Below are 22,913 nucleotides of genomic sequence, written 5' to 3' on the forward strand. Positions count from 1 at the left end.
TTACAGTTTTCTAATTATCTCTACGGGATAGAGAAGAAACTTAAAAAGAAGCAAAAAATCTGAGTATTATTATTATTACTATCGTCTAAACATTAAAAAAAAAAAAAAAAAAAAAAAAATGAAAAAGAAAATTTATGTGCGGAGATCGTCTCTCTCATTATTATTTTATATAACTTAGAAAAGAAATCTTAGAATTGCTTGTACAGGTCATTAATTTGCCTGATTAACATGTTACAGCGTGCAATATGATTGAATAATAAAAAGCATCATTATGGGTAACCGTGATGAAGCAAAGCGCGACTAAAATTAATTAATTTAATAAGAAAAACATATATAAATAATAATACTACCAGTTCGTCTCAATCAATCGTGGTGACAATAGTTATTAAAAAGTATTCTATAAGAGATTTCAATTGTGAAAAAAAAAAATAATCATACAAGTCTATTATTAAAATGTGTCGAGAACATGTAGAAAAGCCCGTACATGATAATATATCGTATTTTTAGCTATTAGTAAACCTTTACAGATGAATGTTCGACTTCACGTTTCATAGTACACGACGTAGAAAGCTAATTAGATCGGGATAGGTGCAAGTGTGTTAGAGAAAAAAAAAAAAAAGAAGAAGAAGAAGAAGAAAAGTAAAATGTTAGCATTTCAATAGCACTTGCATAGTAAATAGATTTTTTTTAATGAATATCATTGTCTGAATTATTTGTTGAATTAAAAAAAAAAAAAAGAAAAAAGAAAGAACAGGAATAAAAAAGAGGAAAAAAAAAATAATAGGATCAGGTGTAATAATCGTAAGATGAAGTCGGCCATCATCTTAAAGGCAATACGAAAAAATCAAATCGATAACAGCTAGAGTAGTGTGGCGGCCTATGTGCGTCTTATGGCATCTAAAAGTTGATGTCGTATGGCGGTACAACTTTAAAACAGAGAGAATACATATATATATATATATATATAAAAGAATAATAATAGTAATAGTAATAATAATAATAATAATAATAAGATTAATAATATTAATAATAATGATAATAATAACAGTAATAATAATAATAATAATAATAATAATAATAATAGTAATAATAATAACAACGTGGGATTTTCCATGTTTTAGCGAATCTTTACGTCCCTATTGCTTATGGGAAGTATTTTTGTACGTTTACTCTGTACCTATACTATTTCACTTTAAAACTATATCTACTGTTATCATTGTGATACTCGCTACTGCGATCATATTTGGAACGTTAACGTAACATTGTAATATGTATCAAAGGGCGTACATTTGTTTTATTATATGCGCTCATTCGATAATCTAGTATTATAAAAATCTTTTTAGACTTGAATAACTTAAAAAGAAAATAAAAAAAAAAAAAAACGAACAACAAAGAGAAGAAAAAAGTATGAATCGCAATGCGATGTTTATACACTATTAATATTAATTGTTATATTATTGAGTTTTTCGCTCCGACACGTTCTGTCAGAATTTGATTGTTCGACTGAAGTATTATGCAAAACTTGTATCTATCGTGACAAATCCACGTTGTACGCTCTTTTTTATCAGACTGTTTGAATCGTAGAAATATTCGTATATATATATAAACTCTATGTATGAAAACATACGAAAGAGTTAGCTATTCGTGGTTACTTATATAGTGACAACGAGACCTCAAATGATTACTCTGTTAAATGACATCATAATCGCACGTATAAATCGTATTTTTTATTTAGATAATATTTTTTATTCACGATTCTATTTAATTGACCTTTTATATTTGAAAAGCATTTATTATATTATTACCTCTTGCCATAGCTGAGTTGTATCTGTCAGTCAGTCAGTCGCTTCGTTGTGAACAAGACGCGTATAGCCAGGAATTTTCTTCTCGTATTTTTTATTTCCTTTTTATCTTTCTCTTTCTCTATCTCTTTCTCTATTTCTCTCTCTCTCTCTTTCTCACTCGCTATTCTCATTTTCATTCTATATCTTTGAAGCATGTAATAGCTGCATTTACGATTTTTTCTGCTACCAGTAGAATATCTAAGCTGCGTCTTTCTTTCGCAGTTCAATATATATTTTCGAATACAGAGGTTCGATTAAAATTCAATTCAATTGATTTTATTCAATCGAATATGTGAAAGACAAAACGTGTTTTGTTATAAGTTAATATTTTAAACTGACAAGAGCAGAAAAGAATTAACAATAGTTCTTTTCTTCCTTCTTTAATTCCATATATATATATACACATTGTGGTACGCAATTTACATTCCTTAACATTTACACAAACGTGCTGAATTTTTTGATCGTTATATAAATCACCGTTGAATATTTAGCCGTATAAAAAAATAAGAACCTATTTATTATAAATGTACATACAACTGTTATTGTAATAAAGAACGTGAAAGAAATATACATTACGTCCGAATTTATATCAAGCGACTGCTCTTTTTGTGTTTATTATATTTACTTACAAAATAGTGTCCATTTATAGATCTTTATCCTATTATCATTAACGCTTAGTATGGTTTGGCCCTATGTTGACGTTCCCGGCTTTTTCCACTACCCATCTTTGTTAATAATTTCTGGCCTGCACTTTGTTGAACGCCATTAGACTCTGACTGTCTCCAAATATTTATTATACCACCTTCTCCAACAGTTACTAAAGAGTTACTCTATGATATATCATAATTAACAGATTATTTCAATTTCTCCTTTTACCTATTTCTGTAGTTAAGAATCTTTTATATATAAGCCTACCTTTTCATGTAACCAACTATCTCTTACATACTGCTTATTTCCAACAAGATTATAACAGATTTCTAACTGATTGTTTGCGATACTTAGGCATCTTAAATTTTTACTGTTGAGCAAATATAATTGTCATTATTAGATTGACTATATATATTTAATTAATCATTCGGTATTTACCCTTTAACATTATCTGACCCTGCTAACAAAAATGGTTGTCCAAGCGCATTTGAAGGATGAAACTTAACTATGTAGCAATTATCTGGGTCGTCACCCTGAAAGCAAAATTGATAACAGTAATCAAGGCTATTTTTTTTTTTAATATACATAACGAAAAATGTACAATTATGCATTTGGATATATACAAGTCTTCTTGATTTCCCATCCACCAATTTCTCAAAATATAGACAGCAGCATGTAAATGTGCATTAAAAGATTGCATATATTGGTTCGCCCGTCATCAAAGCTATAGCTCATAAACTTTACCAATTTTTGCTGTAAAATTTTGAAATGCACTAATAACACAGATTGTGAATAAATACTTAGGCCGACTTGTTTTAATTTATCTTTGTATAACTTACCTAATATCAAATAAACTGAAATAATATATTATAATTTCTATTATGCAATTTTTTCTAGAGATACATATAAAACATTTTAAGCAAAATTTTAAATAATACTACGATTGCTAAACAAAAAAGTAATACCTAGAAAATAATATAACTAAAACATACGTGTGCTATTGCTAAACTGCTACGTTTGAACCTTGTATATGGAGTTACTCCTTCAGCATTCCAAAATTGCAACGACGATGTGAATGTTGTACACCATAGATTGTCATTGTTCATCCAGCCTAACCCATCCTTTTATTTACATATAATAAAAATAATTAATCGATGCTACATTATTACATTTATATTCACAAAAATTACATACAGACTTACCACCGAGGATTCGGTATTTAACGAATATCTTAGTGCCATGTCTTCTGTAGGCTGCGTTAGATCAAAGATATTGATAAGACCATCTACGCTACCAGATGCCAAAATATCTCGCTTGTTGGGATGAAATGATAAGCGAGTCACATCATCCATATGCGACTGCCAATAACCTCCAAGAAGATTATCCCCCTTATATTCTACTTTTGAATTACTATGCCTGATATCCCAAAACAAAATAAATGTATCTCCACCAATGTGTTCGGTTCCACCAGCAATAAGTCTTTCATCGCAACTTATATCAAAACTAGCTAACGGTTTTAATTTTCCGTCTTCAGAATTATCTAGAAAAAGCAGTATACATTGATCTAAATTAGAATTTCTACTATAGAAATTTAGCAAATACTTTCAAAAAATCATTTCAGAAAAAGATCATTTAAAATGATGTTTCTTTTAATCTAAGATATATGACAAAAAAAATAATATCAACCTTTAAATTCTGCAACTGCTTTTCCTTTAGCACGTAAATCCCATGCAGTAATTATACCTTTATTATTTGCCGTATATATAATATTCTTGGAGGTAGGACTAAATTTGATTCCAACAATAGTAGCTTTATTATGAGTTAAAGTAGCAGTCCTACTTAAAGTTTCTCCAGCTGTATAGATGATGCACAAATGATTGGACGAAGCTGTGCCGATTCTGAATTCTGGTTCACTAAAGACAATAAATTAATATTAATTCTATTATAAGAATTAATAGGATAAAAATTAAAGCAGAATATATATGTATACATATGTATACATATATATAGCTTGAACGTTTGAATTATGTTTCAATGATATTTTCGAGCTACATGAACTTGCAATTTAAATTTGGTAAATCAAAAAAGAAAAAAAAAAACAGAGAAAAAGAAAAAGAAATAACAAAACAAAAGAACAGAAAAGAATGAAATTTTTACCTTTGAGTTCCACAAACTGCTAAAACATAACTTTTTCGAAACACCGACTCTTCAACCGATAACACTAATTCGTTTTTCTTCTTCGCAGACATGTTGTTATTCTGTTTCGCTGTACCGTTCTCTACGCTAAGTTTCTTAAGAGAATCGATTATATTTGCCATATTTTTTAACACAAAGCTTTGAAGTAGACGCTACGCGTTTGAGGTTATTGTCTCATTTGAATTATAAACATGCTTTGTCCGGAAAACAATACATCTGTTAATTTATACAAACGTTAGAAATTTTCTATTAATACCGTAACATGCATATGAAATAATATACAAAAATAAAAAAATTATTTTTCCCGGTAAATTACAAAATATAATTACGAATTATCCTCTTACCTTTACAATACCAACAAGATCGAGAGTAACATAACCTGTATTGTTATTAAACCGTTGATTTGGAGGCGCTAGTGTTCCAAAAGAGTCTCGTTACGCATGCACATTTTTAGCGAACCAGAGCGAACCAATAGAATTCTTCTTGCATATCTAATTATTTTTTATGAAAACGAGAAAAAGAATACGTGACATAGTACTGATTTATTTATTTGTTTATTTTTAAATATGCTTACAATTACCAAATTATGATATCTCTCTTACACAGGATCGATTGAAGTTTTTTCGTAAAAATGTGGGGCCAATTCCAATAACCATTCAGATTGTATCGTAGTTAAATCTTTCATATAAGTTTTATTAGTTTGTACTATTTCGCAGTAAAGTATCCTAAAAGAATAATAAGATCAAATAAAAACGATAGTAAAACGTATTAGAAAACTTCTATAAAAGAATATGGATGTTACCATTGTGGCTGTTGAATAGTATATAGACAACTGTTTGAGTGGATATATAAATCCTTATCCCCTCGGATCGTTTTATATACACCAGTATAATGTAAATACGCAGCCTTTGGAAATAATCCTGTTGTTATGCATTTCAATATTTGTTCCACGTTTCCTGTGATAATAAATATTTATTATAAAAATCTGTTATAACGAATAGCAATTGATTTTTAAAGGATCATTACCATTGCAAGATGTCAAAGGAATATCCAATTTCTTTAACATTCGACAAATTTGTCCTCGAATTTCCGAAGCTCTTCGTAAAGCTTTATTGTTTAAAAAATTCTTTTGACACCAACTTGGCGTTTTATTTTTCTCATAGGCAGCATAAACATTTAATAACGTCAAGAGATCGCCTTCCTCTACTTCGAATTTACGATGAGCCACTCTGGCTTTTGCAATGGCTTGACCACCGCCAGGTCGAATGAAAACATTTTGTACTTGAAGCATCGCTATTATCGATGCAATTTCTTCCGAACAACCCATTTGTCCTATTTCAAAAAGAAATTATTAAATCATAGTACGACCCAGTTTTCTACTCGAACAAAAATAAAGATGAAAGAAAACCATTAAAATTACTACCGGAAACAATAAGACATTTTCCAAAGGTAGGTTCTAATGGCATTTCTGCCATTGTCATGCCTAATGGTGTCGTCAGTTCCCCATCATTATCTATAGCACCTAACGCATAAAGTAATTCCATGCCTGCTATAAGATTTTTACTTGGTGGAGCCGATGGAAAATTGAACCGAAGTACATTATCGATTCCTAATGCTTTTAATTGCAAGATCGCTGGTGCTAAATCCGATCTTTGCATTTCTGGTGGCGTTGCTTCCGGTAATTCATTATAAGCTTCTTCCGTATATAATCTTTAAGAACACAATAACAACAACAATAACAATATATATGAAATGAATTGAAAAATTGATGGCTGAAACAACTTGTACTTTTTTTTTTTTTTTTTTCGTTCATTACCTATAAGTTTTTCCACTTTGAACACGACCCGCACGACCGGCACGTTGATCAGCCGAAGCTTTAGACACGGGTACGATAGTAAGACTATTAGTTTGCGTTTCCGGTTCAAACCAGGGCATCTTGACAAAGCCGCAATCGATCACTGCAATATATCGTAGAGTACACGACGTTAATGTGACTTTGGTCATTCAGAAGAAAAACTCTAATGTTAACATTACGAAACTAAACGTAGCATGAAAGCGTACTGTGATTCTACCGTAAACGACGTTTGGAATGGTAATTGAAGTTTCAGCGATATTTGTCGCCACGATAACTTTTCGCGTATCTTTGGCAGCTCTCCAGAATACCTTCAGTTGTTCATTGTTTGGTAGAGATCCATACATTGCCAATGGTTGTAGTTTTACTATATATATATATATATAAAAAGGGAGAAAAAAAATAAAGAAAAGATTAAAAATTGAGTCGTCTGACGTAAATTATTTAAGATATTAAAAGACATATTTCGTCACGCGTTATTCTTAACATTTTTAAATTAATTGAAATGTATAATAATAAATAAATAAAAAAAAAATCTTTTTTCCATAATAAATATATACATAATTAATTGTTCTTGTTCGTTTCATCATAGAAAAATAATTTGGAAATATTTCAAAAGATATTTCAATATATGATTTAGATCGTATTCGTGATCACTGACACAAATACAGTATTTTCTATTTACGTTTTCCATCCTTTATAAGTTTAGCATGTTCTGATAGAAGAGAAACTGCCTGATCTACTTCGTCGAGTCCCGTGAGAAATGCTAAAATGTCACCAGGTTCTTCTACCTCGTGAATCTTTAAAGCTGTGTCCACAACGCTCGTAACGTAATTTGGTACTGGTTCTAAAATTACAAATAAAAAAGTCTAAAACGTGAAGAGACGAAAATTTCAAGAAACACAAGGTGTTTCAAATTCAAGGACGTGATTAAGTTAGTTCTACCTCTGACGTAGAAAATATCTACTGGATATAATCTACCCTCGACGCTCATAATTACGGCAGTATCCTTTGAAGAATCCTTTGTTGTATTCATATTAAAAAAATCGCGTAGCTGTTCGGCATCGACCGTTGCCGAGGACACAACGATCTTTAAACTTTTACGTTTCTGTAACGACATAAAATTATAATGACATTTCACAAAAGTGATATGTTAAAAAAGAAGAAAATAATTTCTCCATTTACTCTAATAATTTTTTTTAAAAGACCCATAATGATGTCAGTCATTAAAGTTCTTTCATGTACTTCATCCAATACGATTATTGCATACGTTGTCAGCAATGGATCGCTCATTAATTCACGTAACAATATTCCTTCAGTCATATACTGCAAATGAAAAAAAAAAAAGAACGTTGAAATATGCACTATAATATGTCTCAATATGATTTATTATTATAGATGTACAAAAGAAAAAAAAAAAAAAAAAAACAACGGAAAAGAAAAAAAAAACACGATACGTTATGCTATATTTTCTACTATTCTATTGTATCTCCTTATTAAATCTCTCGTATGGAAATAATCTGATAAAAAAGCTTCGGAAATGTCATTGTGCCAACGACAATAAAATCAATTTGATGAGAAAAAAATTTTCACATACTTTGATCTTGGTAGATTCATTGGTGCAATCATCGAAACGTATGCAATAACCAACTTCGGTTCCAAGTATGCAGTTACGTTCGTCAGCAACTCGACTTGCCAATGATGTAGCTGCAACTCTTCTTGGTTCTGTTATTCCAATTATTTTACCATCTTCGCACCATCCTGCCTCGAGAAGGTACTGTTAATTAAATAAAAAAGAAAAAGCAAAAATAAAAATGAGAAAATATATGAAAGAACATAACAATTTTAACAGTATCGTAAAAGAACAGAAAATAAAGAGAAACGTACTTACGTATGTGTGTAAAAAAAAAAAAAAAATGCAGAGAGAGAAACTAGTTCTGATAAAGAGGATTGATAAGAACAAAAAGAAAGTATCGACACTTTACTTATGTTTCCTTCCTGGGTATGTGTGTGTGTGTATATATATATATATATATATATATATATATTTTTTTTTTTAATACAATGAAGTACCCGAGTAACTTTGCCGACCAACTATTGTCTGTTCCATCGCATGAGAAAAACAAAGTTTACTCGTTATTTTTTCTCTCTTTTCATTTTTTTTTCTTCTTTTTTTTTTTATGTCAACCACATAACTTCTTTTGTAGGAAATTTACCATTCGAACATAACTATAGGAAAAAACAAGATAACAACTATCGCGTGTATATACGATTATATGTTATGTAACCATGATTATATTATAAATAAAATTTGTAATAAATTGGTTACATGAAATTCATTAAAATTAATTAAAAGTATAATACAATAGTTTGTAACAATCTTAGTAATACTTGTAGACAAAATGTATTTATTTGAATTTTAGAAATATAATTAATAATTAATTATGTATACGTATAAAATTATTATTTTTACTTTCTTTTTCTTTCTCTTCCATGTACATAAATACATACATAAAAATAGAAAATTCAAATTACAATGTAAAATGTTAGTCATGCTTATGAAGTGTCCAACATTTGAATAGATATTAATTCCATATCAACAGTGATATTTATTTACCCTTCTTCCTATGCAAAATTAAAGTAAAGTAAGATAGATTAATATTTGATCGATGAAACAAGATCCAATTTGTCAGTATATGAACTATGTCTATATAATTCTTAGAAAAAAAAAAAAAAAAAAAAAAAAAAAAAAAAAAAAAGTATATATATATATAACGTCATAGAGCATATATAGTTAACACAGTTATAATAATCCAAACATGCAATGTAACTAATTAACAGTCTGTTCTTATTATGACGTAAACGCAATGAATTGTGATATTGCCATTGAAATTAATTTTTTCAAATGTCATGAAATTAACGAGAGAGAAAAAATAAATTTTATTAAAGAAAACAAAATGATAGATATACGTTTCTTTCCGGTTAGATGATGATCTGCGAAATGAAACACTATATTTCTTATCTCATATCGCACTAAACGTTCTGTACTCAAGAGAAACCATTTTTTAAGAATAGACAGCAGATAATAGAAAATAATATTTAGTTAATGATATTTACTATTCTTTTTTTTTTTTTTTTTTTTTATTCAATATTCGCATTTTTATGCGATTAAAAGTAATTCCTAAAATATCACACGTACACATATATATACATACACAGTTTTTCCTCGTATTTCCATATCTCTCGATTATCGTAATTGTTAATCTCATTTAAAAATAGATAATACGATTAAACGAAAAAGGAAAAAAAAAATTGCGTTAATAAAAATATTGTAATTTTAATCACTACGAAAAATCATCTTAATTTTATATATATATATATATATATATATATATATATATATATATATTAATAAAGAAGTTAGAATAACAAACAGGCACCTGAATATGTGTTCATTAAATTAAAAATGATGTTATCTGTGTCAAAACGTTATCGCAACGATATTGACAGAAAGCTTATTATATTTGTGAAACGCTCTTTTTATCTTACGATTCTTCTTAATACTAATATTTTTTGCTTTAACGTTACCTCTATACGACGATAAGATAGATACCCGATTCTACTTGATACTAATATTTTTATACTATACTTATTTCTATGTATGTAATACGCGATGATAAGATAGATACGTTACATATACATATTATATATTTTCAAGGCATTCTTGTTTATTAAGGTTTTAATACGACTTACGATGCATGATTTATGAATTGATTTATGAATATATTATTGGTTTATGAATTGTTAATTACAAATCGTTCAAAAAAAAATTTTTATCGAATAATAAACTATTGTGAAAAGTCGTACTATTTTATAATTCATCTATAGAAAATTATGAGAATTACATTTGGCTTTGGTCATGAAACAAAGATCGATTAAGAAATGATGTCGGAATTTACGATATAAAAAAGAAAAGTTATAAAAAATTTCGAACATTATTATTATCGATTAATTCAATATTCGTACGTATATCTTCTTTTATGATTTCGTAAAAAATACAAAATTTGTGCTATTATAAATGCGTTATCAAGGTCGGCGTAATTTTCTATTATATTATTACATAATATTCCTTTAAGTATTTATTTATTAGAACAAATATATGTAAAAATTATATATTTAATAATTGAAAAGTTATTAAAAAAATTATAGACAAATTATAAAGACTTGCTCGATTTTCTCCTTCAATTTTCTTTTCCGATCGATTGCTATTCGTTTCAAGTTCAATCAATGGATAAAACATGTTTTGAGATAATCGAAAAATTTGATACCAATCGGAAGGTTATCGCTATATCGTTTTATCCACAAACGTGAGTGCGCACTCACGTAAAAATTAGGTGGTTTTTTTTTTTTTTCTTTTAAATCGTATGCGATAACTCTTTTATCGATAATCAACTCATAGGTGAAAAGTAAATCTGGTCGATACATCGTTCTTTGTTTAAACATGTGTCGTATCGATAAGATTGTACTTATAGTCACAATAATATGAAACATTTGTGTCCTTTCTTCCTCCTATATTTTTGAAAGATATATCGAAGTCAGTAGATATTATCGATATAAAAAAAATCTACAAAAGTAAATGAAGTTTGTATCGATCGTAATAATGAACTATAGATAATCGTTAAAGTGTTATTCGCATCGATACCGTAAACTTATACACAATTTCGATCGCAATAACGTCGACTTATCAATGAAATGTCGAATGATCGAGATAAGGTTGTTAACGAAAAGGTAGAGAAAAAAAAAATATATATATATGTATGTATGTATGTATGTATATATATATATATATATTCGAGAGATAAAGAGAGATAAATAATCCTATCATGGATGAGTAAGGCTGACCGAGGAAGAAGATGTCCCGCTACCAACGATCATAGGTACCATGTGTACATAATCGTAAGCGTATTGATAGTGAAACTCCGTTAAATAGATAAGTAAAAATATAAGAACGTAGGACGACCATCTGGACAATTTCATATATTCCCAAACACGATTGACAAATATTGCCAGTAAAAGATAATCCATGGCTGCATGAACGTTGAACATTTTCCAACTTAAAGCAACAAACCAGAACGAGTTACTTCTAATTACGTTGGTTTGTCGTAGATGTAAAAGTTCGGTATTGATCGAGAACGGTTCGATGTCTAGATCCAAAAGATCTTGATAAAGCCATATATAACGATTCCATGCAGCACTGGCAACGATCAGATGACCGATCAGCAGGAGGACGTTAGGTAGTACGATGTTCCTTATTGACGTGTTCGAAGACGATACGTAATGAGTTGTGTCTAAGACGACAGGTGTCAAAGGTAATATCTGCATTTTGTCGTATCCTCCTCGTCTGGGTGGAGAGCGAATAATAAAGTAATAAAGGCCGACGATCAAAGCGACGCATCCAAGAGCATCGCAAAAACCATCAACGAAATAACCAGGTGAACCAACGTCCGATCGTTCACCTGATATGTTTGCTCTCTGTCTCGCTACGTGGCCGTCCAAATCGTCTAGCTATGTTCTCACTTGAAAAAGCATAACGCCGAGACGTCTTTGAGACAGGGACTCGCTCGAAACACATTTTCCCGCTAACACAGCGATAAACACGTGAAAACCACTAATCAAATTAGGTGTCAACCAATTCCAAGATTTACTTATTCCCAAAATCTTATCCATCAATGCGGCCAACGGACTCAAGAGAAAATGATTCGGATGATCCAACGTCAAACCCTTCACCGTTACCGCGCAAAGGGGATTCAAATCGCATGGTATCATTGGCTTATACAATGGTGTATCGTTCGCCGTTTCTTTCACACGATAATTCTTCACTCTCGAATATAATAATATATCCATCGCGATGAAATATACTATCGATACCGCGAGAAACGCCAGAGTCATTTTGTTCACCAGATCGAAGTGAACGGCCATGTTTCCTTTTGTTTGTTTGTTAGTTTTTTTTTTCTTCTTTCTTTTTATTTCTCTTTTGCAAGAAATAAATCACTCTTTTGTTTCTTTTTGTTCTTTTCTTTTACATATACTTTCTCCTAGCACAAGTCTCTTTTTTATTCTCGATTATATCCGATAGTCTTATATTAATTTTTGAACGCACTCGTCAAAGATCTAACTATCGAGTTCGATAAAAAAAATATACACGAAAAATAAAAAGGAAATACAAAACAAGACCAAAGATCCAAGATACGTGTCAAAGGAAACACTTTTGACCATTCGGCAGATAGAACTGAGCCTTACTGAGTCACTCGCGGAGTCGCTCGAACTTCAATAATCTACCTTAACTCCTCGCGGCGACGATTGTGTCCATGCGTCGTCGCATCGCACGTGATCACGCATAATAGATCTCTTTCTCGACTTCTACACCTCTCCCTTTTCACCCTCTTTCTTGACATACCACTTTCTTTTATTCAATTTCTTCTTTTTATTTTTAGCTAATACTATCTAAATCTAAATCGCTTTCTTTCTTCGTCATTTTATTTCTTAAAAGATTTAAACAATCTTGAAAGGAAAACATTTTATGTTTATAATTGATAGTTCACTTTTTATCACTTTCCAATTTAATATTCAATTTCATATGCTATCTCCTATTTATTTCTTGTTATTATTTATTGTTAATAATAAATCTAACCGCTTTTTATCTACCTATCTGTCTATCTATCTCGAAGAAATAAATGGAAGACCAGTCGATATACCTTGGCAAAAAAAAAAGAGAGAGAGAGAGAGAGAGAGAGAGAAAAGAAAAAATTCTAAACAATTTCTCGTTCCATTCCTCCTAGATGTGTTAAAAAAAAAAAAGAAAAAAAAAATAGAAAAAAAAGGAAAAAAAAAGAAACGACAGAGACGAACGATAAAATATATAAAATTCCCCTTAGAACGAACGTTTTCTTCGATGTGGCTTCTCTCATCCGTTATGTCAGAGAAACGATAGAACGGCTTCTTTTCAACCCCTCAATACTTTTATATTCCTAACAAATCAATCCAACCTTTCGATTCTTGCTTCCCATCTTTTTATTTCTATTTTAAGAAGAGAAAGCTTTATCCTTTTTCTTTCGAATTTTATGAATTTAAATTTCGTATACTTACTGTTCGATCGTCGTCGAATGTCCTCTAATTTTCATTGAACTGAGACCTTGAAGTTTAAAGACTATAGCTAAATAATGCGAACTTTACATAGGCACATGCGCGTTCGAATTGTTTCTTTTTATTGCGTCTTATCGGTCGAGACGTTCGTAGTACTGTACTCTTGTATGTCATAAGGGAGTGAAAAGGGTAAAGGATACTCTTGACCCTTTTATTGAACGAACGTGATATTATACGAAGGGGGAATCATACGTTACTATTAAATTAATGAACGTATGTGTATGCATATACATATATGTACGTGAAACAGAAATAACATCAATAATTGCTTTGGTGAAATCGTTGCAGTACTTCTTCTTTAATATCATTTTCTAGAACTACTTTAGAAATTGTATATATACATATATACATATGTATATATATATATATATATATATATAAAGTTTGTTGTAGATATTGATCTTTGCCAACTATTTGCTAATTCGTATTGTTATACTCAATAATATTTAATTCTTTATTTCGTTAAGAAATTGGTTCTAAAATATATTTTTATATATTTGCTCTACCATTGTACATTATTGAATTAAATATTATTTTACTGCTCTTTGTGTAAAACATTGATTACGGCAATGAAAAAATATTTACAAATAATTTAATATAATTTAAAATGCATATTTAGAAAGAAAAACGTATAAGAATGAAGCGTCGATATGTACTAAACAAAGCTTATTTTATAACTATTATATTTTTGAATACCTGTGGTAACTGCGTACTTTTCCCACATCCAGTTTCTCCAACCAGGACTAGAGTTTGATATTTTTCAAGTAGATATATGATGTGATCTCTGTTCCTGAATATAGGTAGTCGTTTGCGTTGCATATCCAATGCGAGGGAATGGTGAGCATTGTATACAAATTGTGTCGAAGAATGCGCGTCGATATCTGGCTTGTCTTCTTGCCATGTTGAACTTCCTATAAATATAAAGTATACTCTGCTGTACATTGAAACGAATATCACTTGTATATTTGGATAGAGGAAATATAATGCATGGAAAGTAATGTGGTAAGTACACTCAAAGTTAGGTTATGAAATTGATAATACCTCGAAATTATCGAAATATATTAATATACGAATAAAAACAATAATAATGAAGCGTATTTCTATAAATAATATTAGAAACTAAATAAAAATGAAATTACAAAGCTTGTATTACTATGAAAAAGATATTGAATGTGTGTACGTACCAGGTTTAGAAAATACAGGTTTAGTATTCATTTCTTGAATTTGTTTTACAGATGTATGTGTCGATAATTTATAATTGTTACAATATTATTTCACTATTATAAATCACTACTGATTAACTTATGTAATAATAATATGCGATCATTTAAATTGATACGTAAAACATACCGAACGTTTAAAAACATTTCTTAAAGACGCTTTGGAGTACAGATGGCGCTCAATACCGTACTCTTCTACCGATTGAATCAAAATAATGACGGATCAAAAAGATTTATTAACAATAATTTTCTATTTATCCTTGAAATAAAATCATTTTCTACGTACCATTAAATAAATTAATATTTGATGTATTATCAAATTAATATCGATTTAATAATAATTTTTCATCTCTCTTCATGCGTGAAATATTACCGACAGCGTTCTTACGTCTATACATACATACATACATATAAACAAGGATACACGTAGATGCCTGTAAAATATTTGAAAAACTTTTAAATAATGATTATTGATAAACATTCTATAATTAATAAATTTCTAATTAAAATAAGATTTTACATGAAACAATTTTGAATATGAAATCGAAAATTCAATTTTTCGATAAAATTGCAAATTTCAATTTCGTTCATGAATTATAATAATAAATTTTAATTCATCAGATATGTCCTCTATTTAGTTGAACAATTACAATTACTTATGAAAGATTTATAGTTAGCAAAAAGTATGTTTCAGTACTCAAGAATTTTTATTTATTTTTTTTTTATTTTATTTAATTTTTTTTCTTTTTTTATTTCATTTTATTTTATTGAACACATTCAGTTGTAATTTTTTTTATATACGCGCGATACTCCATTGTTGAAAATATTTTTATTTAATTTTTATATTTGTCCTCACTGCTACAAATTTGGTTTTATTTATGACGCAAAATACGTATAAAAAAAAAAAAAAACCATTAATAGTTTTAGTCACAACGTGATATTAGATTTGTTCATAGAGCGACTTTTTAATATTAGCAACTAATTTCTTCTTTTTTGTTTTTGCAGATTATGTCATAGATGTTTGAATTATAAATAGTATATGCTTCATTATTTCTCAAATTTTTTCATAAAATAAATAAAATAGATTATTATTCTTAGATTAAACTCAAAAGTAAAGAAAGTAAATTTCTTTTTATTCCTTATAAAATAGTATTGTCATATATCTGCATTTTAGAAAAGTCGATACCGAACTTATTATTAATATAATAAATTTTGTTATATCTCTGCCAAACCTAAATAGAACAAAAATATATAAAGTTCTAATCGAATTCGCGTAAAGAGAGAAAGAGAAAGAGAGAGAGAGAGAGAGAGAGAGAGAGAGAGAGAGACACAATTTGAACAGAATCGTTCGTAGAGTATAGGTTTTTCTAATCACTTCTAATCTGTTGGTAATTGTTCATTGATACTTATACAATAAACCAAATTATCAGAAACTGGCTCTACGAACAAAGTAATTTGATAGTATAAGTACCGATTGTAAATTATATGTATCTATACGAATCGTTTCTTTTTTTTTAAATTATTTGCATTTGACACCTACATGTATACGATATATAGTTTTTCTCTATGGGATACATTTGAATTTTTTTCACGAAATGTGTCACGACCATAGAATTGCTACTAAAAATAAATGCAGTGATTTTACTGCTGTTAGCACAATCAGGTATGTTTACTCACCAGTATGTCTATACACACACATACATATGTTATTATGTATTATTGAACACAATTCTTTAAAGTTTTACTTTGTAAATTGCACAGATTCATCATTAAAATTAAAAAACCGTGTTTCCTTTTACAAAACTTTCCAACAGAAGTGCGATTCGTTACAAATCCTGGCATGTAGACTACATTAGGCGAAATGAGAGACTTATTTCTCGAATATTTTAATTAGGTTTTTTCAAATTTCAAACACTGCGCGCGTTTGTCAGATATAGAGAACATGACAAGTTATACTTATTATTATCCAATGAAAGTACAGTAAAATGTTATACACAATATGTATACATCGCGAGTAAAGATTTTTTAATGATCTTTTTCAAAGAGTAAATAAATACTTGAAGATACAAGTATTCTACTTTAGGAATGTATTTTGATTCGCAGAAAAATAATGTATCTTTTATCTCTGGTTATGAGATTAGTTTATTTACCTATACCTACTTCTGTGCATCAGAAACAATGGGGACTAGTAAGTGAAATATTTTGCACAAATGTATCTTTTTTCAGGCACCACACTGTTTGTTCATTTTAAGAAGTTAGAAATATATTATTCCTAAAATTATTTGTATGTGTCACTTACTTTACTAGTCTAATGCTAAATGAATATATATGCGGATGCCAGAATAAGGGGACAAAATCGATGTTTATGAATTTCGAGATTTGTGTTAGTATGGATTTACATACTGTTATTGCCGATCGATAAAAAATTATTGCAATAAACACACATAGATGCACTAAATGCCAAATGTCATTAGCATAATATCAATCTTTTGATATAAAATGCTCGCCCCTGCTGACGATGCACAGTCATTAAATCTGTTCTGACTTCGCGCTTAGCCGTTAAAATTGATTCTATAGATAAGGACTGAGAATAGTAATGACAAGAAGATATTAAGCTGTGGCTTCTGCGTCTCCGTTGCTCTCCGCTTCTGCGCACTTCTCTTCGAGTCTCGACTTCTTTTCAGGGCTAGCTCCATCAGAAGCGTTATCTTCCGCGGCATCATTTAAAGCCGTTGATTTCCTCTTTATACAACAGCTATCAGCTGGTGCATCTAAAATATGAATTTTGATAAAAACTCGTTTCACGATATAAATTCTGACCAGAAGAAATCTTGCGTTACTCTTTGCGACAAATATACCTGTGGAATCGCCATTTTCAGTGGACTCTTCCTCCTTTTCTTCTGTTTCTTTCTCCTCGCTAGAACCGTTTTCTGTGGTCTCCGTAGCTTGTCCATTTTCAGAGGTTTTAGAGTCCTCGTCAACCTCCTGAACTACTTTCTTTTCTTCCTCTACCACTTTTTTCTCTGGGCTGGTAGCCACTTTTGTATCCCTAAACAATGGAAATAACATTGATTTAACTTTCACAAGATCAAAACGCTTGGAAACAAACCAGCATTCGCACAGTCGAGAGATCGTTGCATTTATGTATGTACCTTTCTATACTTTGAAAGGAAGAGAAAAATAAAAAGACGCAAGGAAAAAGAGACTGTCGAATAAAAAAACACTCATACATATTATAACGAAAGAAAAGAAAATAAGGTAGAAACAAATGCGCATATACGTTCCTTCTAACAAGATCAATCTGTATTACGTATATTTATAACCACCTTGATCACAGACGAAAAACAGTTAATACAAGGAAAGTGCGTCATCGCAGCGATCGGAATAATACACAATGCGTTTAGTAAAATCAATTTCAAGAAAAATACGTATTTCTTTTACTCTTCTCCGATAAAAAAGTAAAACTCTAAAACGCATCTATACGATAAGAAAAAAGAAGAAATGAAAATAAACGAAGAGAGTGAAAATAAGGAAGAGAGAAACGGAGAAAGGACGCCCAACGGTAGCGACATCTAGCAACACGGCATTGGCATTAAACCACTTTTCCCCCTCTAATACCACGATAGTCCAACGCACACCGATCCAGATGCTCGAGCATCGCGCGGCAAATTCTCGCGTGGACCACAAATATACCTGTGGCCTTTCTCTCTCTCTCCTCCCCCTCCCCATTTCTCTCTCTCTCTCTCTCTTATACATTAGGAACGTATGTACAACACGTTCGGTACGTGAAAAAATGCATGTTTATTTATTCAACAGGTCGCAAAGTATATATATATGATATATATATATATATATGTATATTTTCGGTTTCCCGAAGAAACTCGTTTCGTCCATAAAATGTCGTTCTTTCTCGAAAACGATGTGTCTTTGGGAACAAATCGAGCGCAACATCATACATACATACATACGCACGAGCGTACACACTCGCAGATATATACGTACACAGAGAGAAAGAGAGGGAGAGAAAGAGAGAGAGAGCTTTCAGTATTCTCTCTTTTCTCTCGTATCATCCTCTAACCAGTGACGACGACGAGGGAGGCAACACAGATCGATACGCTGTCCCGTTCTCTTTTAGAAGCCGCCGGTCGTAACTTGCGCGCCACAAGGCTCTTGCGAAACGACGCCGTTTCTGACCTCGTCCTCGCACGTTTAACTATAGAAGATAATCTTTTCTTAAAGCCACGATGACGTAGTAGAACGGTACACAAAGAGAATATTACTCTCTACCTCTTTAACCCTCTCTCTTTCTATATGTTTCTGTTTTGCCCGCCAAAATTTGCCTTTTCTCATTCTCCCCCTAAAAAGTTGTTTCTCTTTTTCTCTTCTTCTTCTCTCTCTTTCTCTGTCTCATTTAATTTTCTCTTTCGAATCGTATGTATAGATATACGTACTCTCCGGTGAGAAATAATGAACGAAGAAAGTCGAACGTCGATATATGAGCGATATAAATAAACGAGCGCGTTGAGGATGACCGAGCACGATACCCGATAATAACGTTTACGCACGAATCTTACGAAAAAAAAGTATGTATATTGTATATAACTAACAATCAACCAACCAATCAACCAACCAACCAACCAACCAACCAACCAACCAATCAACCAACTAACCAACCACCGAACCAATAACAACAAAACGATATAACCGATAGAAAAAAGAAAATCAAATTAAAAGAACTAACGTGAATAACGTCGAAACTACTTGTCTTTCGAGCGCGTGTTCTCTCTAGCAAAAATAACAAAACAGAAAAGAGCAAAGTAAAAGAAGGAACCAACTCGTTCTTTCGACTCTTCACGACGTACAACAACGCTTATTATTTATCAAAGACGTTCAATGAAAGCTAGATTCGAGTGGTAGCAAGGGAAAGAGTAGGGGAGGAAGAAAAAAAAAACGAAAGAAAAAAGAAGAGAAAAGGGAAGAAAAAAAGAAGAGAACGAAATCAACGGATAAACAAAGAAAGATTAAAAAAGGGCAAAGGAAGAAAATTGAAAAGAGTAGAATGAGAAAGGGGCCACGCTTCGCAAGTAGAGCACGCATCGTGCCGAGGGCACAGGTAATCGCGCGCTCACCACCGAACGTTGCGCGCTTACGTATCCTCCATCTTTCCCCTTCTCCCTTGGCTCCTGCCCTTCCCCTTCCCCTCCCTCCAACCCTCCTGCTCGACTACCTCTATTTCTATCTTTCTCTCGCGTTCTCCCCCCCATTTCCACCACTACCCCCACCCCACCATACCATCATCTCGTCCTTCCTCACCTCCTCCTCCTTCCCCACCTACTCCTTCTCCTCCATCGCCACTCCTTCCCCTTCCCCTTCGCGCTTCCTAGTCTCCCCTTTTCTGCCGCGCACAGCGCTCTTACAAAACTCTTCTATACACATACACACGCACACAACATTCTATATATACGACGAATGTGTTGTATACATTCGCGTCGTACACGAGAGCACGCTCACGGAGTAGACACACACTCAAATCGAGCAAGTACAAACAATGTATATGTATATATATATATATATATGCCCAACAGGGAACATACGTGTGTAGCGTACTACACGTACGCGTCGCACACACGGAGTTGCATGCATCGCGCGGGCGCGCGCGAGCGCGCGCCAACGCTAGCACCACAAGGTAAAAGCAATGATTTCAAATGCACCCCGATCTCTCTCTCTCTCTCTTTCTCTTTCTCTCTCTTTCTCTCTCTCTCTCTCTCTCTCTCTCTCTTTCTCGCCGTAGTTTTTCAACGAATCAACGATCGCAGCTCGATTTTATTTATCGAAATATAGGCGATCGATATGATTCGATTATAAATAAAAATTGCGTTAATATGATACACGAATAGTTTGAAATGAGAAGAGTGGAAAAGTGAAGGAGAAAGAGAGAGAAAGAGAGAGAGAGAGAGAGAGAGTATGTATACGTATGTGTATGTGCTCTGTAAAAGAGAGAGCAAGCGAGAGAGCAGCAACAGCAGCGAGGCGCGATTTTTTTTCATTTCCAAAATCGACGTTAATTTTTATAATAAATTTCTTACTCACTTTACTTCCGTATCGGCCATCCTTGAGATTCGTTAAGATTATCGTTGAAAAGCTTGAAGCACCACGCGTTATAATGAACGCACCAAATGAGAGCCGCGTCCTCTTTACGCACCGGCGAACACACGTAGAATTCCGGTAACACCACTCTCTGTGTCGCGTAGCCGGGTACCGACGCGCAAATGGCAGAGAGACTCGCACACTGATTCGCCCGAGTCCCGCCGAGCTGCTCGGCCCGGCCGGCGGCCTTCAAACGTTTTTCTTTCCCGCTCGATTACAGATGGCGCCTCGATCGCCACGCGACGAGAGGAGAACGACGAACGAAACGAAACGAAACGAAACGAAACGAAACGAAACGAACGAAACGAAACGAACGAAACGAGCGAGTGCGTTGGTCGCAAAGAACGACTTTTATTCGTATTTACAAATCGACGATATCGGTATTTCGCGCAACGTGCTACATATTATCATCCTTTACGACCATCCCAATCTCAACCTCCATCCTGTAAAAGCTTTTTTCCATAATCCGTAAGTCACTCTCTTTCAAGTAATTTCTAATCTAAGTCAAATATTAAATTCATCAATGACGCAGCAGTTGGTATCTACGACGCGATTCAATTGACCAAACTCTATACACACACATTCGACAATTTTACCTTCCCGTTTTGTATTGTCATTCTGCTTCTTCTTTTTTTTTTTTTTTAGTCTTCTACACACGTAAATCAAAAGGTGTACGAAAATTATTACGTGTATCTTTCACGTATACATTTCGTCCTATCGATGTATCGTAATATTTTCAATATTCGCCACGTATTCCGTGGCGAATTGTAATATCGTGACGGTTATTAATTACCGACGGACATGCGGTTAAGGGTCAGAACCGCGCGGTCGCTGTAGTCTCGATTCTATCCTCCCCACTCCTTCCGCCATGCGCGATACGTCAGCCAATCGCGTTACGAGCTGACGGAGCTTCCTTGGAAAAAAAAAAAAAATTCCTGTGTTTCCGGCGCCGATCTTTTCCGTTTCGTTCGAACGATCCTTATTTTCGTTCCGCGTCATGTCGAGAGGTAAAGAGTAAGAGAAAGAAAGAAAAAAAAAAAGAAAGAGAGAAAAAGAGAGAGAAAGAGAGATAGATAGATAGACAGAAAGAAAGAAAGAAAGAAAGAAAGAAAGAATGAGAGACAAAGAGAAAGAGAGAGAAAGAGATAGTGATAGAGAGAGAAAGGGAAAGAGATAGCTAGCGTTAAGTCAAGTTTTCTCCCATTCGTGACTTCTACAAGAACGCCCGGTGGACGTTGCCTGCATGGCCGAGAGATTGGAAAGTTCTAGAACTTTCGCACGCGTCCTCATTTCCGGGATGTATCAAGAGATGCGCGGCGAACCGTCGCTTTTGCGTCCGCTTTAAGATCGACGTTCTACACCTGACGCTTCTCCAACGCCATTTCCTGTTCTCCTCGAGTATCCCTCTCTATTCTGATAAAAAATTTTCAGTCGACGAATTCGACAAGCGACGTAAACTGTTCCTTAGAAATTTTATGATTCGCACATATATATATATATATATATATATATATATATATATATGTATAGTTACGTGTAAGGTGTGATTTGCGGTTAAGAAAAATTTGTCTTTCTCCAACACGTACGCTTTTCTTTAATAAAGAATTTCGCTCAATGAATTTGACAACCGTTAACTATTCCTCAGAAATTTTACGATCTGTGTATATACACATGTAGTTATTTACGTATGTAATTTGTGGTTAGGAAAATTTTCTCACGCACATGACGTACTATTCTCCTTTCTTTTTTCTTCCCTTTCTTTCTCTTTCCTTCTCTCTCTCTCTCTCTCTCTCTCTCTCTCTC

General features: G+C 32.3%; 4 protein-coding genes across 7 annotated transcripts; all 4 read right to left on the reverse strand.

The window, feature by feature from the left end:
* Nucleotides 1–1,926: 1,926 nt before the first annotated feature.
* Nucleotides 1,927–5,176, reverse strand: LOC122632295 (WD repeat-containing protein 89). The gene is made up of 8 exons (XM_043818949.1): nt 5,033–5,176; nt 4,650–4,904; nt 4,179–4,405; nt 3,695–4,032; nt 3,485–3,613; nt 2,931–3,025; nt 2,760–2,862; nt 1,927–2,674 (listed from the first exon to the last, which is right to left on the reverse strand). The coding sequence occupies exons 2-8, from the start codon at nt 4,808–4,810 to the stop codon at nt 2,519–2,521; spliced, it is 1,209 nt and encodes a 402-aa protein (XP_043674884.1). The 5' UTR covers nt 4,811–4,904; nt 5,033–5,176; the 3' UTR covers nt 1,927–2,518.
* LOC122632294 (probable ATP-dependent RNA helicase DHX35) lies at nt 5,036–16,038 on the reverse strand. 3 transcript variants are annotated; one of them, XM_043818947.1, is made up of 13 exons: nt 14,928–16,038; nt 14,440–14,654; nt 8,138–8,317; nt 7,726–7,866; nt 7,486–7,648; nt 7,226–7,387; nt 6,761–6,907; nt 6,505–6,646; nt 6,112–6,398; nt 5,715–6,020; nt 5,491–5,644; nt 5,263–5,413; nt 5,036–5,179 (listed from the first exon to the last, which is right to left on the reverse strand). In XM_043818947.1, exons 1-12 carry the CDS (start codon nt 14,956–14,958, stop codon nt 5,287–5,289), a joined length of 2,055 nt encoding a protein of 684 aa, XP_043674882.1. In that variant the 5' UTR covers nt 14,959–16,038; the 3' UTR covers nt 5,036–5,179; nt 5,263–5,286. The 3 variants fall into 3 exon arrangements, with proteins under 3 accessions (XP_043674882.1, XP_043674883.1, XP_043674881.1); XM_043818948.1 differs by having other exon boundaries at nt 5,116–5,179; nt 5,269–5,413; XM_043818946.1 differs by lacking the exon at nt 5,036–5,179 and having other exon boundaries at nt 5,224–5,413.
* LOC122632296 (ceramide phosphoethanolamine synthase) lies at nt 9,930–12,615 on the reverse strand. Its single transcript, XM_043818950.1, is given in 1 exon segment — nt 9,930–12,615. A coding segment is annotated over 1 exon segment (1,098 nt). The 5' UTR covers nt 12,520–12,615; the 3' UTR covers nt 9,930–11,421.
* A 1,049-nt stretch (nt 16,039–17,087) lies between the features above and the next one.
* On the reverse strand, nt 17,088–21,275 carry LOC122632302 (glutamic acid-rich protein-like). 2 transcript variants are annotated; one of them, XM_043818961.1, is made up of 3 exons: nt 21,054–21,275; nt 17,822–18,012; nt 17,088–17,734 (listed from the first exon to the last, which is right to left on the reverse strand). In XM_043818961.1, exons 1-3 carry the CDS (start codon nt 21,071–21,073, stop codon nt 17,574–17,576), a joined length of 372 nt encoding a protein of 123 aa, XP_043674896.1. In that variant the 5' UTR covers nt 21,074–21,275; the 3' UTR covers nt 17,088–17,573. The 2 variants fall into 2 exon arrangements, with proteins under 2 accessions (XP_043674896.1, XP_043674895.1); XM_043818960.1 differs by lacking the exon at nt 21,054–21,275 and adding an exon at nt 18,116–18,210.
* Nucleotides 21,276–22,913: the final 1,638 nt, after the last annotated feature.

The sequence above is a fragment of the Vespula pensylvanica genome, chromosome 10 (genome assembly GCF_014466175.1).
Source record: "Vespula pensylvanica isolate Volc-1 chromosome 10, ASM1446617v1, whole genome shotgun sequence".
NCBI lineage: Eukaryota > Metazoa > Arthropoda > Insecta > Hymenoptera > Vespidae > Vespula > Vespula pensylvanica.